Raw genomic sequence first — 18,452 nt, 5'->3', positions numbered from 1 at the left:
GTTCATTCCATTTCTACTTTTTAAATAATAGTCTAAATTACCTTTTATTAATTTACCGTTAGTATACTAAATAATTCATTGAAGGCAAAATATAACTTTTAAATAATGATATATAAACTATTTTAAAATAAAACTCTAAAAGATAATAAAAAAAATTTCTTTATGCATAAATTTAAAATTTAAAGATAACTTAATAAATAAATAGTAATAACACTAGATAATATGTAAAATATATATTTAGGACAAAATAAAAAAAATGATCTCATAGACACTAATGTGATTTTTTTAATCCTTTAGTTTGTCCTTAATTTTAACATGGTCAAGATAAATAATCAATATGTATTATTATTCTACTAAAAGTAAATACAAACTCTTTCATTTACTTAAAAAAATATTCACTAAGGTCATGTTTGGTTTGAAGAAAAGGGAGGAGAGGAAAAGAGTGGAATGGAGAGGAAGGGAGAAGAAATGAATGGAGAAGAGTAGTGAAATTAAATTTTTTTGTTTGGTTTTATATAAAATTTGATAAGAAAATGAATTATAATTTTTTTCTTTAGACAAATTTATCCTTTACCTTAAATATTAAATTATTTATATTAGTAATAATATATATATATATATAATAAAATGGCAGTCCGGTGGCTGGCGGCGGAGGTCCAGCGATTTTCCGGCGAAGTCCAACGGTTGTCCGGCGACATTCCTGCGATATCCGACGGTAATCCGGCGACCTCGCCGGTGGTCCGGCGATTTTCCAGCAGTGGTCCGACGACTTTCCGGCGATAATCCATTTATAATATTAAATTAATAAAATAAAAATTATTAATGTCATTAAATAAGTTAAAAATATGAAGGGTAATTTTGAAAACTTTAGTTTCTAATATAAGAGGAATTTAAATTCTTCACTACTTAGTGTGGAATTCAAATTCTACATTATGATGGATATTAAATTCTAATGGAAATTAAATTCTTATACATTTTGTTAAACCAAACAATGGAAATAAAAAGAGAATTTAAATTACTTTCCTTTCCTACATTCTCTCCTCCCAACCAAACATGACCTAAAGACATAAAAATACATAATTAAAATTACTACATAATAAAATATATTGTATTGGGTTTCTTTTATCTTTTATCTTATCATTGATCTTAATATAGACAATGATTAATGATTGAATAATAATAATAATAATAATAATAAAAAGAATATTATTATTATTAAAAAATTTAGTTGAATTCATTAAAAAAAATTCATTCGCGCACGTGTGTGTATTACATATTCTTTAGCATTATTTTCTTCATTAGTTGTCCTTAAATTTTAAATTTATGCAGATTTTATTTAATTGTTCTTGATATTTTCATGTTAAAATGATTTGCATTTATTTAACTGGAAATCGTACTTTACCCTCAATGAATTATAGAATAAACTAGTTGTAAGTTTATGGAAGGGTATTTTGATCTATTGTTTAAAAAATATGGGTGAAATGAGTTATTATTTAAAAAATTAGAATAAAATGGACTATTATTTTAAACACCAAGGCGAAAATGGTTTTTTTCCTTTAAAATCGCCTTGAAACCAATACACAAGATATTAACCTCATGTCATATACTAAAAGCCTACTTGAAATTATTTTGAAAGTTTAAAAAATTATTTTAAAAACCTAAAAATTAAATTTTAGTATTTTTAAAATTATTAATAATTTTTTTAAAAGCAAGTGAGGGGTAGTTTTTCGAAATCTGATTTTGATAACATTAGACTTTTTGCACTCTAAAAAATTACTACAAACACTTTATTACTCTGTATACTCATGTACTAAATTTAAAAAATTAAGTTTTACTTTTTACACTCTTTAAAATACCAAAAAGTGACTGAATTAAACTAGTTAAACTAATTTACTCAAAACACCATCTAAACTATTTAGCACATCTAAAATGAATTAATAACAATTTAGTATATACAACAAAGGAATCAAATTATATCCTAAACAAGTTCTTTAACATAAATTTTAGTTATTAAATTTGTGTATTAGCGAATATGTTCAATATTAATTTTTACACCACAATTTTTTTTTTTAACCAAACAATTGGAAAAAAAAATATGGCCATTTGGCCCAAAAAAAAATATAAGAAAAATTAGATGAAGGAAAAGAAGAAAATTAAAAAAAAAGCTTTTAGTTACTAAATAAGAAGATTTTTTTTTTTTAGTTTCTAAGAAAGTTGGTATTTAATTTGCCAAAAGATAAAATTAATCTTTCCAACTGTTTCAAATATATTCTTTTTTTCTTTGAAAAATAATGTATACTTTAAGAAATGATGTACACCAAACAGGAACTCCGAAATTATATTAGCTGAGATGTATACTTTTTTTTAAAAAGTCATTATACATAGTAATCTCTCATGTGTGAGAGTATTTTGATTTGAAATAGAAAGCAAAAGACCATAACATTTGCTTCTATTACACTTTATGTAAACGATTTATTAATATATAAGGGATGTGATTTATCTGGTTGTTTTATAATGTAGCTTGACATGTTGCTTTGATTTTGCATTCTATTGACCTTCAATTTTTGAGCTTGTGTTATTTAATTAATATTTGAATGAATTTTTTTTTAATTTATGAAAGTTGAAAGAGTTGATCTTGAAGATGCAAATAAATGTTTAAGGGACATATTTGGCTTATATATTACTCAATACTCAAAAACCGAATGTTTTTTCGAAAAAAGTTTTACGAGTTTGTCGATATAAGCAACTGATGAGATTTACATTACTTAACAAGACTGTTACTTTAATAGTTCACAATAACCCTGTTTTTGCCAAAAGCCACTCAAGAAAGTCAAAGCACCGTGAAATTCTCATCCATAAAGTAGATTATGGGCTGATATCATTGAATTTTGAAGACACATTCGATAATCTCAATGGTCTCAGAAAATTAGGCACTCCATATGAACATCAATCTTGATATGATAAGATGATAGGCTTATACAAAGGTCTTGTATATAGCAGATTATGGGTTGATATCATTGAATTTTGAAGACACATTCGACAATCTCAATGGTCTCAGAAAATTAGGTACTCCATATGAACATCAATCTTGATATGATGAGATCATAAACTTATACAAAGGTCTCGTTTGCATTACTTACAATTACTATGATTAGCTGTTATTTGAAACCGTACCACAAGTCAATATAAGGAGCTGCCGAAACATGACTTTTTCTCACAACAAGCTAAAGATATAATTACTTTTTGAATAGTGGTTTCAGCTACATAGTTTTTGATAGTGACAAGTGTGACACATTGTTTCTTTTTATTGATTATAAGGTTTTTGTTGGTTATTTTCTTAAGGATGATCTACATTCTAAGAGTGAAAAAGTGACAATTTATTCTCTTAAACAAGATTATTGGTCAAAGCCAAAGGGCATTCCTACCCCTTATCATTACATATTTCTAGGTGATTCTGATTTGTAAGGGTGTTATTTGAATGACGCTGTCCACTGGGTAACACTTTGACCCAAGGATGTCAAAACTGCATTGTTGGGCTTTAACCTAAAAGATGAGAAATTTATAGTAATTCCAGTTTTTGTTGATGTTACTTCTTGTTATATACCTAACAATGTTGGTTGGGTTGATGAAAAACTTCGGTTGGCTTCTGCAAGGAAAAGGAATAATGTGTTCAAGATATGGAAGATGGTTGCATATGCTATCCAAAACACATGGATAAGAGTTTTGCATACTGGTTACACTGATTTTACTAGCTATCACACATCTTATTGGGTTAAATAGTGGAAAAGAACCAATTAAGTTCAAGTTTGCTTTTGGCACTGATGAGGAAGATGTAAAAGTTAAGGGAGCATTTCAGCTCGATGTTGGTAGAGGTAAGTATGTTCTAACAATTGCATGAAAATAAACTATGGTCAACCTAAACAACTAGTTGGCCTTGACTCTAGATGGTACTTTAACATGATGTTTACTGGTTCACCTTTGGTTCACGTCCACAAGAGCAAGTCCACTACAATTAAAAAAAAACTTTAACGACAAAAATAATTGTCACTAAAGCATACACTTTTTATTGTTAAAGGCTATACAAATAATACGAATAATATTTCATTACTAAAAACACTTTTTGTGACGAATAATATTTCATTATTAAAAATACTTTTAATGGCAAATAATATTTCATTACTAAAATGTGTTTTTAGCAACAAATAATATTTCATCACTAAAAGGTATCATTTTTCTAACATTTAATTATCATTACTAATATTTAAATATTATCATTTTTTACACTAAATTACAACGATTATTAACAACATTATGATAAAAAGAGAATTATTTTTCTTGATGCAAAATACAAAAACAATAACAAATTTTAATATCTATTATTTTGAAAGAGAAATTTTACAAATAAATATAAATTTATTGATTTTCTTCATCTTGCTATAATTGATTTTCAATATTTTCTAAAAATAAACAAAAACAATGATTAGTTAACTTTTAAATATAATAGTAATATAAGCTTGAGAATTTCAGCATTAGGTTGATATTGGCTCCACTTTTATTCATTCAAACCGGTTGATAAGCTTGAGAATTTTAGTTACAGACATATGACTCATAATTATATTGTATAGAAGGAAAGAACTAGGTCGTCTGAATCCAAATTGCTTATATATAGTCAATCTTTTATTTTGATTTGTGTTTGAACATGGCAAGTGGAACATCAGCGGACTATGAGACAACGATACTCCTTTATTGGTAGATTAGACAATTCAAGTGGAGATTTTCAATCTATCTTCAGAAAGTTTCCAAACAAAGTTATGATTGTATTGATTTAGAGTCTCTATTTGTCATTACATTTGTGTTATAATAACAAAGCAAGATACGTGGCTACTAAAAAACACTAGCTTGAGTAATAATCTCACCAAATTACCAACCAATTAGAAACTAGAACTAGTCAATTATCATAAACTGAACACAATCAATTGTTACATATCAAAAATTGGAACATTTTAGATACTATAATAATATCACCCTGGTTGTGATATGAAAAAGAATAATAAATTGCCATTCAAATATTCAAACTGAGTTATCGCCTCTTATCTTTGTTGAAATATGAAAAATAATTGATGTAATTTGTTGATTAATGCTTTTTATTTTAAGATGGCTCATTTTATTCCATGTAAGAAAACTTCTAACACAACAAATATAGTCTAAATGTTCTTCCGTGAGGTTGTTTGCTTACCATGAATTACCTAAGAATATTGTCTCCAATCGAGATAGCAAATTCCTAAGCTACTTTTGAAAGACCTTATGGAGGCGACTAGACACATCCTTGCAGTATAATAGTACTTGTCACCCATAGACAGATTGACAAATGGAAGTTGTTAATCGCACATTAGGCAATATTATGCAGAGCTTGGTTTAAGAAAATCCCTGCCAATGAGATTATGTTTTATCTCAAGTAGAGTTTGCTTATAATAATGTGCCCAATCGATCAAGTGGAAAGTCACATTTTGAGATTGTCTACATTAGACCTCCTTTACATACATTAGATTTGGTTCCTTACCTGAACTACTTGGAATGAGCATCATTTCATAGACAAAGTAATCAATGTTCATGAGGAAGTCAAGAAAAAACTAAAAGAATCTTCTACTAAGTACAAGGTAGACGCAGATAAGCAAAAGTGCTTCAAATCCTTTACTGTTAGAGATCAAGTGATGGTTCATCTACGAAAGTCACATTTCATGTTGGAGAATACAGCAAGCTCAAGAAGATTGGACCATTTCGCATTTTGCAGAAAATCAATGACTTTGCTTATGTCGCGGACCTCCCAGCCGACTACAATATTTCCAAACTTGCCATATTATTGAATCAACTCAAAGACGAATTCTTCTAAGGGGAGGAAACTGATATAGGACAAACCTAGTCATAGTAGAGTATAAATTTAATTTTTTTTTTTTAGTTTGATTAGAACTTATTTTATATTTTCTTGTTTAAATCACATTCCTTTTCTTATAAGGAACCATAATTTTATTAGGAATAAAATAATCATAACCAGTATAAATAGGCTTATTAAGCTTTTCATCAATAATATTCAGTATTTCTCAATTGAAATATTTTCTCCTTTGTGAGAGTCCTCTTTCTTGAATTTTCAAGAACGTTTTCTTGAGTTTTCAAGAACGTACGCTAAGACAAAATATACTATCATTTCTATGCTACGTCAACTATATCCCGACTCTCTAAATGCATGTTGATCACCAAAAGCGGTTGTAAAGCGGTTGTTGAACAGTCTAAGGATTGAAGAAGTGAAGGCGTTGATATCAGGATTTCGTGAGGGCTGTTTTTAGCCGTTTGATTATATTGCAATTTAGCAAACTCGGGTCGGAAATCAGATAGAGCCATGACTTGGATAGGGAATTAAAGCGCAGCAGAGACTTGACTAGCAATCTTGAAAGTATATCACCTAAGACGTCGTTCGAAATAGTTGACATTATTAAATCCGCTAATGATAATTATTGCTTAATTAATTGCTTCTGCAAGTCTGTTTATCATAGTCGGTTGCAAGGCAAATTATAGTAACTTCAGGATTCTGATTTTTGAATCGTTTCCTAGCTATTACGTGAAGGTTAGCTTTGATTAGTATCAAATACGACGTCGTAAGGAAGATTGGACGACATCGTCTTCCAAGTGAGCTAGTATGGATCTAATTAATCTTGCATGGCAGCTTGGTTATGCTTATGATTCGGATTCTGATCTGAAAGAGTCAGAATAAATAAAATAAACAGTCAGAATAAATAAAATAAACAATTATGGTGCAATCATGATTCGGATTCTGAAAGAATAAAAACCAACATCTTCAACTTGGAGCCCAAGTAAAAAATAAATAAATAAATAAATAAAATAAACGATTACATCTCCTACTTGGTGATCAAGTAATCTCCTATTATTAAACAGCTGCAAAACTCAAAAACTTTTTTCATCTCTGCCACCGTCTCTTGTCATTACGACCTACCGAAACCCCACACCCACATATCATAACGTCCTAAAACAAAGCCCTCGAAACCAATACCCAAATTAATCCCAGATTAATCAGGATGGCTCTATTGGGTCCGCCGGAGCTCCGAAACTCAAACCCACAACAACAATCGAAACAATCAGATCCAACGGCGGCCATAAGTGATCCATTCATGAATCTGATGGCGGCTAATTTTAACAAAACCGCCATGGCCACCCCCACGCCTCCTCCCATGGGCTTCACCGAAAACGGATCCGGAACGTTTCTCTCTTCCGGCAACCCTTGTCTCGATTTCTTCTTCCATGTGGTACCCAGCACGCCACCTCAGACTTTGACAGGGTTCCTTAACGCTTCCTGGGCCCACAATCCGTTGACCACGCTCAAGCTGATCTGTAATTTACGGGGCGTCCGTGGCACGGGAAAGTCGGATAAAGAAGGGTTCTATACGGCAGCGCTTTGGCTCCACTCGTTGCATCCAAAGACGTTCGCTTGCAACGTGGCGTTGTTTGCTGAGTTCGGATACTTTAAGGATCTGCCGGAGATTATCTACCGGCTTCTAGAAGGATCCGATGTGAGGCAGATTCAAAAAGCTGAGTGGGAGAGGAGAAAACGTGGGGGCAGCGGCATCGTAAAGAAGAGGATTTACTCAAGACGTGGCCGCAAATTCAGAATGATAATGAGTAGGAGCAGAAACTGCAAGCAGCAGCCAAAAAGAAGAAACAAGAAACCGGCTATGGCTGACACAAGAGAATTAAGAGTCGCCAACGCGATGCAGAGGAACAAATTGGAAAAAGAGAGAGCCAGCGCCTTGAGAAAGGAGAAAAAGATTGATACGGCAAAGAAAGTTATAGCAAGATACTCTTCTGATCCGGATTTCCGTTTCCTATACGACCGCGTTTCGGATCATTTCGCTGAGTGCCTAAAAAACGACATGAAGTTGTACGAATCCGGTGAGGTTACAAAGATCAGCCTGGCTGCTAAGTGGTGCCCATCCATTGATTCGTCCTTTGACAGGGCCACGTTGATTTGCGAGAGCATTGCCAGAAAAGTGTTTCCGAAAACACTGTACACAGAGTACGAAGGAATTGAAGACGCTCATTACGCTTACAGGGTGCGTGATCGGTTGAGAAAACAAGTGCTGGTGCCGCTGAGGAAGGCTCTTGAGTTGCCAGAAGTGTACATAGGCGCCAATAGATGGGACTCGTTACCTTACAACAGAGTGGCCTCTGTAGCGATGAAGTTATACAAAGACAAGTTTTTGATGCATGACCCCGAACGGTTTAAGAAATATTTAGAAGATGTGAAGGCTGGAAAGGCAAAAATTGCTGCTGGTGCGTTGCTTCCACATGAGATAATCGGGTCTTTAGATGATCCTTTCGATGGTGGGCAAGTGGCAGAGCTTCAGTGGAAAAGGATTGTTGATGATCTAATGCAGAAGGGGAAATTGAGGAATTGTATGGCTATTTGTGATGTGTCTGGCAGCATGCATGGAACTCCAATGGAGGTCTCTGTTGCTCTGGGAGTTTTGGTGTCTGAATTAAGTGAAGAGCCATGGAAAGGGAAGCTTATTACGTTCAGTGAAAATCCTGAGCTTCAGGTTCTGGAAGGAGATAGTCTTCGATCTAGGACTGACTTTGTGACGGAAATGGAGTGGGGGATGAACACTGATTTTCAGAAAGTGTTCGATCTGATACTGCAAGTTGCTGTGAATGGAAACTTGAAACCTGAACAGATGATAAAGAGACTATTTGTGTTTAGTGACATGGAATTTGATCAAGCTTCTGCGAATCCTTGGGAAACAGATTATCAAGTAATTGTGAGCAAGTATAAAGAAAAAGGGTATGGGTCAGTGGTGCCAGAGATTGTTTTTTGGAATTTAAGAGACTCAAGGTCCACGCCGGTGCTTGGGACGCAGAAAGGGGTGGCTCTTGTTAGTGGGTTTTCAAAGAATATGCTGACATTGTTCTTGGATAATGAAGGGGTAATAAACCCAGAGCAAGTCATGGAAGCTGCCATCTCTGGACAGGAGTATCAGAAGCTAGTTGTGTTGGATTGACTCTGAGAGTAAATTATACGTTTTTTCTTTTTTTTCTTTTTTGGGAATAAACTGTGCAATGAATTTCTTATTATTGGCCATCTGTTGAAATGCAAACTTATTTTTTAATATTAGTATTCGTAAATTCAACCTGATGACGTTATCCGAAATATACTCGAATTTATTTTCCCTATTGCATGTCTCCATAGAAAAATCAATCTAAATGATTATGATTTGACCAGAATGGGTCAAGACTTGAAAGTTTCCTCGTTCAATTAATTGATGGTTATAGTGCTCGTCACCATAGAATAAAAAAGGGAATATTTGACATTGATTGGCTAACGAGAATATTATTGCTTGGTTCTGCAGAATAGTAATTTCATGGGTTTGTTTCGGTCAGCAAAGGATTGACACATCCTATTTCCTTTAATTTCCTTTCCCATCGTCTCGGCACCAAAGTCATACATTGTTATAAATACACAGAGTCACATGATGCGATCCAATTCAATATGGGATCCAAATTCAAAAGCAGGAAATTTTCGTTATAAACATTCACATATCTCTGCAGGAAGTTCACATTATGAGATTGAAATGAAACATTTTAAAATACAAACAAAAGAACAAAAGCTGCTGCTAAAACTCCTCCTCAGGCAACGAGCGGCTAATAAGAGCAATTGTCTTCTCAAAATTCCATTTTTTGAAAAGCGATTACTTGTTATAACGAGGGAAAACTTCAATACTTTTTCAATGAGCTTTTAAGATGAAAGTAAAAATATGTTACGAACAGTAACGTAAAAATGAAATACGCGATGTGTTCCATAGAACCAAGAGGAGAAACGAAGGAAAGTTTTCAGCAGCATTATAGATGGATATAGAAAACAACATCAAATCATTGAGCTTAGAGATAAAGAGTGCAATATGAATGGCAAACAAGTCTCTCTGAGTGCAGCCCTATAAATGACTGTAGAGCTCACTGGTCTCACCAATTTACAAGTCTCTGCATCCTTGATAAATAGTTTGCGAAACTGATTGTTCTTTCCAGTGCACACAAATGGTCACAGCCAAACCCGATGGGAAAGAAACAAAGGCGAATCCCTACAAATGGTCCTTTTTATCTATCCAAAGCATGAAGAAATAAGAGTGGGTGCTTTATGATAACTATAGACTACTCCCACCTCTTTAGTTCACAAGAAAAAGGAATTCCAATGTTCTCAATTTTTCAGAACCTTATCAATAAATACTTTCATACGCAATGAATGCTTACAGAGAGCTGCAAAATACCTCATAGCTACCACTCCTTTTCCGACAGGAAATTCCCCCCCTGTTCCCATTGCAGCTGCTGTCTAATCTTCTGCTTCTGGTTGATGTAAACTTTCTCCTAATAATTCACAAAAATCCGCAGAAATGTTGCTTCGAGACGATCGAAAAATCTCACTAAGCTAATTTTCCTCCTAATCAAATCTTGCAAGAACGGAAAATAAATTACAGCAGCTCTAGGAATAATCCTCTTCTCCATGGTCAGTGAATGCAATCACACGCAGAACAAGCACTGACGCAAAGATTCTACAAATACTGCAACCCTCTGTACTCAAACTGAAAAATTTAGTCTTCTTAGAAAGATCCGAATTCTCTCTGAGCAGCTTTAATAGCTGGGGAGCTTCATCATATTTTATTAATCTCTACATGAAGGTTTTTTCCGGATACAAGAGCAATGTACTGGCGTATTGATGAGAATTGTTAGTTATTATTATTTGTTATTTTTAATTAATTGAATTATTTATTGAATAGAAAATTAATTGAAAAAGAATATTAAAAAGTTTAAATTGAAAAAATAATAAAAATTAAATTGAAAGACAAAAATACAGCCAAGAATTAATGGAATCCGAACCGAAGAAATCAAAACAATTAGTTATTCCAGCAATGTCATTATTTAGACAAGTGTTTATCATCATGCAAGTAAAGGACTAAGATAAGACAGCCACGTGGAGAAGAATTTAAGCATAACATTGGTGGCTTTAGCTTAAGTGGAGGGCCCGTGGTGAGCAATTAAAAGTGGGAACAAAATTAATGGTGACATGGCAACTAATTTAAAAAGAAAACTATTTTATTCTTTTACCATATGAGTTGGTGACTTAACGTACAATTATTGTAATTATAATCCATTAAGAATTCGGCTTATGACAATAGATAAGGATGAGATGATGGGACACAAGGCAGAAGAGGTGGCGTTCGGCAGAGAGAGGAGCAGCGGCAGCAGATTTTATTTCTTTTGTTGCTAGTATTTCTAGTATGTCTAATTAAATTTCTTATATTAAAGTTAAGGATGAAACCATATTCAATGAAATTATTTTTTATTTAATTAACTCCCTCCTTATGTATTATAATGTTTATGCTTCTTGTTTCACATATTTAGTTGAATATAATTAATTTTTTTTCATCAATTCTATCATGCATTTTTTATTATTAGGATTAATATTTGACTAGATCTATGCTTAGATCTATAAAGTCTATATATGATTATCTTTGAGTTTATATATTTTATTAAATTGTTTAAACAAAGTGCTGAGGTAAACTTTGACTCTTTATTATTCAATAAGTTTACATGAGATACTTATATATCATACCATTAAGCAGAAAAAAGAATCTAAATTAGAATTACTTGTGCTTAATTGTTATATTCACGAGATGATATAAATTGATTTCGAGTTGTCACTCTAAAATTAGGGATTAATTGATAATTAGATAATTACTAGTTAAATAATGGTGGATTCTAAAATCTTAACCTTTATCTTATTGAACTCTCCTTTACTTTACTTGTTTTCTTAGTTTAATTAGTTCAATTTATCTTGAAACTCAATTTACTCAACTAGGTTAGGATTAATATTAATTTTAATTTTAATTTTAACTTTTCAATTTATAATAATTCATGAAGATTCGATCTTGTTATTACTTTTTTATTTATTAATTCATGCGTTTGTTTGCGAGTATATTAAAATTTTGCACGACATATAAGTTCTGTCAAACTTAAACCTTTCGACAACGGAAATTGGATTACTGCAACCCGTGGAACAATCCTTTTCTCCATGCTCAGTAGAATAAGTCTTGAGCGTTTAGCAATGAATGAAGACTCCCCACCCTTTTGGTTTACAAAAATGTCCATTGCTGCCATAATCTTATCAATGGATAAGATCATAGACCAGGGATTCTTTGCAACCTTTGCTTTAATTGCTGAAATGAACTGTGATGACAAAGGATCGATACCCATCTCCTTTACAACTGCCACATTCTTTTCAACGTTTTTCGTAGCCGCATGGAATAATCGAGTTAAAGAATAGATAGATTTAACAATATTCGATTCGGACACACCAATATCTGGCAAAATTTTGACATTGGGTATCAGGTAATATTCAACATCATGAAATACAATATATGGAAAGAATTTAATAAGAACAATGGTCTTCTCGATAGACTGAAGCAAATTACTGAGAGTATTAAAATTAGGAATTAAACGGTTTTCTAGGCTTCTAGTAAAAAGACCTTGGCAGATGGCAAACATTTTGGGAAGGTCACTACTAGATATTCCAATAGAGTGAAAAAAATTCAATCTCGGGCAAAGGGGTTTTCTCAGGACTAGACAAAAGCACTTGCGGGTATCTTTTAGTGAGGTTTCTGAGAATCCACGCTTCCGGAAAAAATCGAGAACAGAGTCCGGTTTATGTGGGGTTTCAATGTTTTATATTCATTGCACTTTTTGGATAAGCGGTGGCTATAAAATAACATTGATTTTTTTTTTCTTAACCACAAGGTATCCTAAGGAGGGCTCCAACTATGGGAGGCACCTTTAAACCTGCTCGAATCGGGAGGCACAAGTTCTCCCAACAAAGACGACTTTCCTGCGACTCGAACTGGGAAGCAAACCCAGTCAAGTCACTTAAAGGGGACTTCATTTCCAGTGAAGCCAACACTTTATTGGTTACAAAATAACATTGATAACGCACTGGTTTGCATACAACCGTTTTGTTTTAAAGAGGAGAATTATCACACACCTCTCCTTGAGCCTTGAGGTTTGTAATATTATTACTTTGATGGAATCTTTTGTTTAATTTGACCTTAATGACTTTGGACAAATTTGTGAATTCTGACAAAACCAATTCTTGGAGGGGATGTTATTGTATTTAAACCTTCTTCGTTACATTTCAAGTAATATATATATGGGGAAAATGAAACCAAAAGGTGGGCAAAAATATCTTAAATGCTATGGCTATATTTAAGATACAATGATATTTTAAAAACATTAATGGCATCATCTCAATACACAAAAGTAAAAATGTAATGAAGCAAATAATAAGCTAGAAGTTATTGTTCTATTTTGACACCAATTAATCAAATAATGCAATAATGACACTAAATATATACCATGACTAGTTTTGCAGAGAAATTGAGTTTAAGCTGCTGAGATCAATCCTGGATCAAATCATGCAGTTATGAGCTGGTGAGGCACAGAGAATAGTTTCCCAGAGAAATTGAAATAAGGGAATTGAAGTTAAAGATAGCAGTAAGAAATTAACTAATAATTCTGAGACTCAGACTGAGAGATATTATTTACTTGAAAATTTTGACCATAGGTACAAGATAATATTCAAACATCATGAAGTAGAATATGCGGAAAGCGTTTAATAAGAGCAAATTCTCGGTAGATTGAAGCAAATTTCTAAGAGAATTAACATTAGGAATTATATGGTTTTCCATGCTTCTAGTGAAAAATTTCGGGCAGATTGATAACATATGGGCAAGATCAGCACTTGATATTCCAATAGAGTGAAAAAAAAAAAAAAAAAAAAAAAACTCTCTTTCAGTGATGTTTGTGATTTGGGGTTTTGAGAATCGCGCTTCTTGAAAAAATCAAGAACTGTGTCAGGTTTATATGGGGTTTATATTTAGAGGCTGATAAAGCAGATTCCAAAGACAACCCACGTGAGTTTATGAGGTAAGACACAGCGAATGAGTGTTAATTAGCATTATCCGGTGAGCAGTTGCTACAAAATAACTTTGATGTTGAGGCACACACATTGTTTTGCAGAAAACATAGTTTATGATGGGCTCTTGAGGCTGTGATATTGAGCCTCCCATGATCAAGAACGGCTTTGCAATGAATATAAAACATGGGAATTGAAGAAACTCACCAAGTTTCAGAGAAATTGCAAGCTTTTGAATTCCGCTGTGTCTAAGACAGAAATCATCATGCAATGAGTAAAAGAATTTAGAACCAGCAAGAAGACATCCTACAATTAATTGCCCCCTAATTGCTTCAAGGCCACTCTGTTACCTGACACACTTTTTATTTTTAAGCTCATAAAGCTTCAACAAACTGGGTCTTCCTTCTCATATCGGTTCACAAATTTTACTTTGATGAGAAGCTACATCTTTCCATTTTCAAAACTACCTGAACACCAATACTATTGTTTGCAGTGCTGCATGTCAAGAAGAGTAGCATGTGCAATTTTCAACCAGCCCCATCAGCAGCTAAATTTTCATATTTTAAACAATTCACAGAACTCTGCAGGAAGATCTTCAGGACACTCAAACAATCTGACTAAGATAATTTTTCTCTCCATCAATTCAGGCAACAACAGAAAATGAATTACAACATTCCAAGGAAGAATCTTCTGCATTCTCAGGGCATGCAATTACAAACAGATCATGCACAGATGCAAAGAGTTCACAAATACTGCAATCCTCTCAACTCATACTGAACATTTAGTCTTATTAGAATGATCTAACTTCTCTTGGTACAGCTTCAGTAGCTTTGGAGCATCATCATAATTCATCAATCTCAGCATGAAGGTTTTTTCAGGATACGAAAGCAATGTAATTAAGTAAGTTGTATCACTCTTAACCAAACCTTTTGATAACAGAAATTGAATTACTGCCCCCCTAGGAATAATCCTCTTCTCCATGCTAAACGTAGTAAGAACCGGGTGTTTGGCAATAACTGCAGGCTCCCAGCCCATTCCGTTCACAAAAAAGTCCATTATCGCCGTTATCTTGTCCTCAGATGTGATCATACACCAAGGACACTTTAAAAATGCTGCTAGCCACTCTTGTTCGGACCAACCCCACTTCTTGTAAACATCAAGTTTGCTTTCCCACTGGCTTTCACTCATTATACATTTGGCTTGAATTGCTAGAACAAACTTTAATCTTAAGGGATTGATGCCCATCTCCTTTACAGAAGCCGCACTCTTTTCAAATATTTTCGGATGCATAAGGAATAATTGCGGCCAAGACGCAATAGATTTAATAATATCTGATTCAGGCACACCACTATCTCGCAGAATTTTGACATTAGGTAGCAGATAGTAATCAGCATCATGATAGAGAATGTGGGGAAAGTGTATAATAAGAGCAATGGTCTTCTCGCTAGATTGAAGCAAATGACTGAGGGAATTAAAAGTAGGAATTAAATGGTTGTCTAGGCTTCTGCAGAAAAGACCAGGGTATTTAGATAAAATTTTGACAATGTCAGGGTTTGATATTCCTTTAGAACGAAAAAACTCAAGCTTGGGCAAAAGGGTTTTCTCAGGACTCAATAAAAGCACTTTCGGGATTCTTTTGATGATGTTTGTGGTGTGGGATTTTGGGAATCCACGCTTCTTGAAAAAATTGAGAACTGAGTCAGGCTTATGTGGGGTTTTCAAACGAACATACTTAGAAGCTGATAATGCGGATTCCAGAGACAACCCACATGAGTTCATGAGGTAAGACACAGTGAATGAGTGGTGATTTGCATTATTGGACTTGGATATGCAGTTTCTAGAAAATAACATCGACAATGGACTGTGCTGCAGAAATCGCAGTTTGTGATGGTCTCTTGTGGCTGCGATGTTATGCCTCCCATAATAACTAATAGCTTTGCCTAGAAAATTAAACATGGGAATTTAAATTCAAGAAGTGAATAGGGGAAACTCACCAAATTTCCAGAGCATTTGCGAGGCTTTTGAATTCTGCTGAGTCTAAGACAGAAACCATGTCCATTTTACTGCTCAAACCATTGAGCCGGCTTTGGAATGTTATGCTAAATGACGAGAACCCTCTCAAAATAAATAAATAAATAAATGATGACGAGAACAAAACGTAAAGGCGTATAACATGTGCAACTTTTGTATTGTTGGACGAAATTTAGAACGAGCCTAATAAGAGGCCAATAAATCATTATTTTATATAAAGTCCAAAGTATATATGTACATATATTCATACATACGCTTTATTTTCAAGTTAATTTTTTTATTTTAATTTTAGCAAAATAACTTATTTTCTACGTTGGACAAAACAAACATGTAGAAATGTATGAATAATTGAAATAATTTGTAATTCTATTTGATTATTGAAAGAAAAATGATCTATTAATTTCAATAAAGTCGCGTAGAATTCAACATAATAGATTACAGTATCGTTTTCCTAGAAAATAGAGACACGTCATGTTGTCTGACATTTTACTTTTCAAATACAATGTCATGTTATATTAAAATGTAAACAACTAGCCATTTAAAGTATGCACCGGCGCATATTATTTTTATTTGTCATTTGTCTAAATAAATAAGATGACAATTTTTTTTTTACTGAATCACGAGATGGTCCTGAGTGAGTCTCAACTGTGGGAGGCACCTTTAAGCTCGTACCACAATCCAGACTAATCTCCGCTCACACCGCGTCGGCCCGTAAGGGGTAAAGTGCTAGCCAAAGTGGTGACTCAATACGAGAGCAGAGCTTAAACCCCTAACCTCTCTTAAAGAGTGAGAGTGTCGAACCACTCACATCAACCAATTTTGGTTTGACAAATTGTTTTTATATTTCCTTTGTGAACGACATATCATTTACTTATAAATTGACGTGCAACATGTCATTTAGCACCTACTTGGAGATTAAAAATTAAAATTTTGATATAATATCATTGAAAAATAAACGACTTATCATGTTTAAAGTATGTAAAGACTACCCTCCAAGAAATTGTATAACTTGGAGAAAGTATTCACTTTGTGTTCCCTGAGAAATAAGATCACAATAAATATTGTGTAGAAGGCTTACTCTCTCGTCTACAAAAAATAGACGTGCGCTTACCTCTTGGAGATTTTGTCTCCTACTATTGGAGATCCCATTTCCATACCGACTCAAGATATGCTTATTGGGCTCTATGTATTAACGAGCGGGAATCGTCGAGGTATTTGTGCAAATAGGGCACATGAAGCTGCTTGTTTCGGGTGTGGCGAACACTGAACGTTGATACAGGGCATAGTTGTCCTGCTCGTCGTTACAATCACAATCACGTGTGTGTGTGTGTGTGTGTGTGTGTGTGTGTGTGTGTGTGTGTATGTATTACAAAATAAGTGTTTCGGGACAAATGGGCCCCCTTATTTTAAAGCTTTCTCAAACTTTTCATACACTTTAAGATCTCGGAATAGAAAACTATTATGCACATATATATATATATAAGCTTTATTTTTAAATTAAGTTTAGTAACCACCAAATCTCTCAATCCATTTTAAGCTTTAATTGCTGCAACAAGCAGTGATCTCGAAGGGTTGATACCAGTCTCCTTCACAAATGCCACATTCTTTTAACAATTTCATATTTGTAAGGATTAAATGAGGCCAGGACTCAATAAATTTAGCAATATTTTTTATTCAGGTACACCAAAATCTCGCAAAATGTTGACATTAGGTGCCAGATACTATTCAACATGGTAACAGAGGATACGTGGAAAGCGTTTAATAAGAGCAATGGTCTTCTCACTAGATTTAGGCAAATTACGGGGGTAACTAAAATTAGGAATTGGAATTGTTATCATTAAGCGAACAAACAAACTTTATGTTGTAACGATAAATGAAGTAGAGATAATTAATTAATTTATTTGTAGGATAACCTTAATCTCCATCTTGTTATTATTTTTTTTAAATGAATAAAAATGGTTCTCCAAAAAGTCAAGAGTGCAGTTTTGGTTTTATTTATTCAAGGATGAAGAGAGTAAAAAGTTAACGAGTCATAATTGCAATTGTTGTGGTCAATTTGCTTAAGGAGTTAACGGGTTCTTGATTTGATTCCAGTTATAAACTTTTGAGTTATTGGTATTGTATTTTTTTTAATTTTCTATTGCATCTTCCTGCCTTTTCCTAAGCCCCGATTCCCAGAATCATCAGCAAGCACTCAATCAATTGACTTAACTAAAGTAACATTTTTGAAGATTTTAATTATTAACACTTTTGACAAAAGCACACATAATTCTCCATATTGTTTTTATGGGTTCAAAAACATACAAAGTATATCCACAAATTCCTTGCAAAAGAGTAGCTTTTTGATAATTTCTAAAATTTAGATCCTCTGCGTATATATTTCCAACCATTTTTATTTCCA

General features: G+C 33.4%; 2 protein-coding genes across 2 annotated transcripts; one reads left to right on the top strand and one right to left on the bottom strand.

The window, feature by feature from the left end:
* Positions 1 to 6,962: 6,962 nt before the first annotated feature.
* Positions 6,963 to 9,138, top strand: LOC102628376 (uncharacterized). The gene has a single exon (XM_006489060.4). The coding sequence runs from the start codon at positions 7,089 to 7,091 to the stop codon at positions 9,063 to 9,065; it is 1,977 nt and encodes a 658-aa protein (XP_006489123.1). The 5' UTR covers positions 6,963 to 7,088; the 3' UTR covers positions 9,066 to 9,138.
* A 5,430-nt stretch (positions 9,139 to 14,568) lies between these two features.
* LOC102628676 (transcription termination factor MTERF4, chloroplastic-like) lies at positions 14,569 to 16,146 on the bottom strand. The gene has a single exon (XM_006489061.4). It carries the CDS (start codon positions 15,974 to 15,976, stop codon positions 14,789 to 14,791), a length of 1,188 nt encoding a protein of 395 aa, XP_006489124.1. The 5' UTR covers positions 15,977 to 16,146; the 3' UTR covers positions 14,569 to 14,788.
* Between the last annotated feature and the right edge of the window lie 2,306 nt (positions 16,147 to 18,452).

This window comes from Citrus sinensis, chromosome 1 (assembly GCF_022201045.2).
Source record: "Citrus sinensis cultivar Valencia sweet orange chromosome 1, DVS_A1.0, whole genome shotgun sequence".
NCBI classification, from domain to species: Eukaryota; Viridiplantae; Streptophyta; class Magnoliopsida; order Sapindales; family Rutaceae; genus Citrus; species Citrus sinensis.
This window is presented reverse-complemented; position numbering and strand designations above follow the sequence as displayed.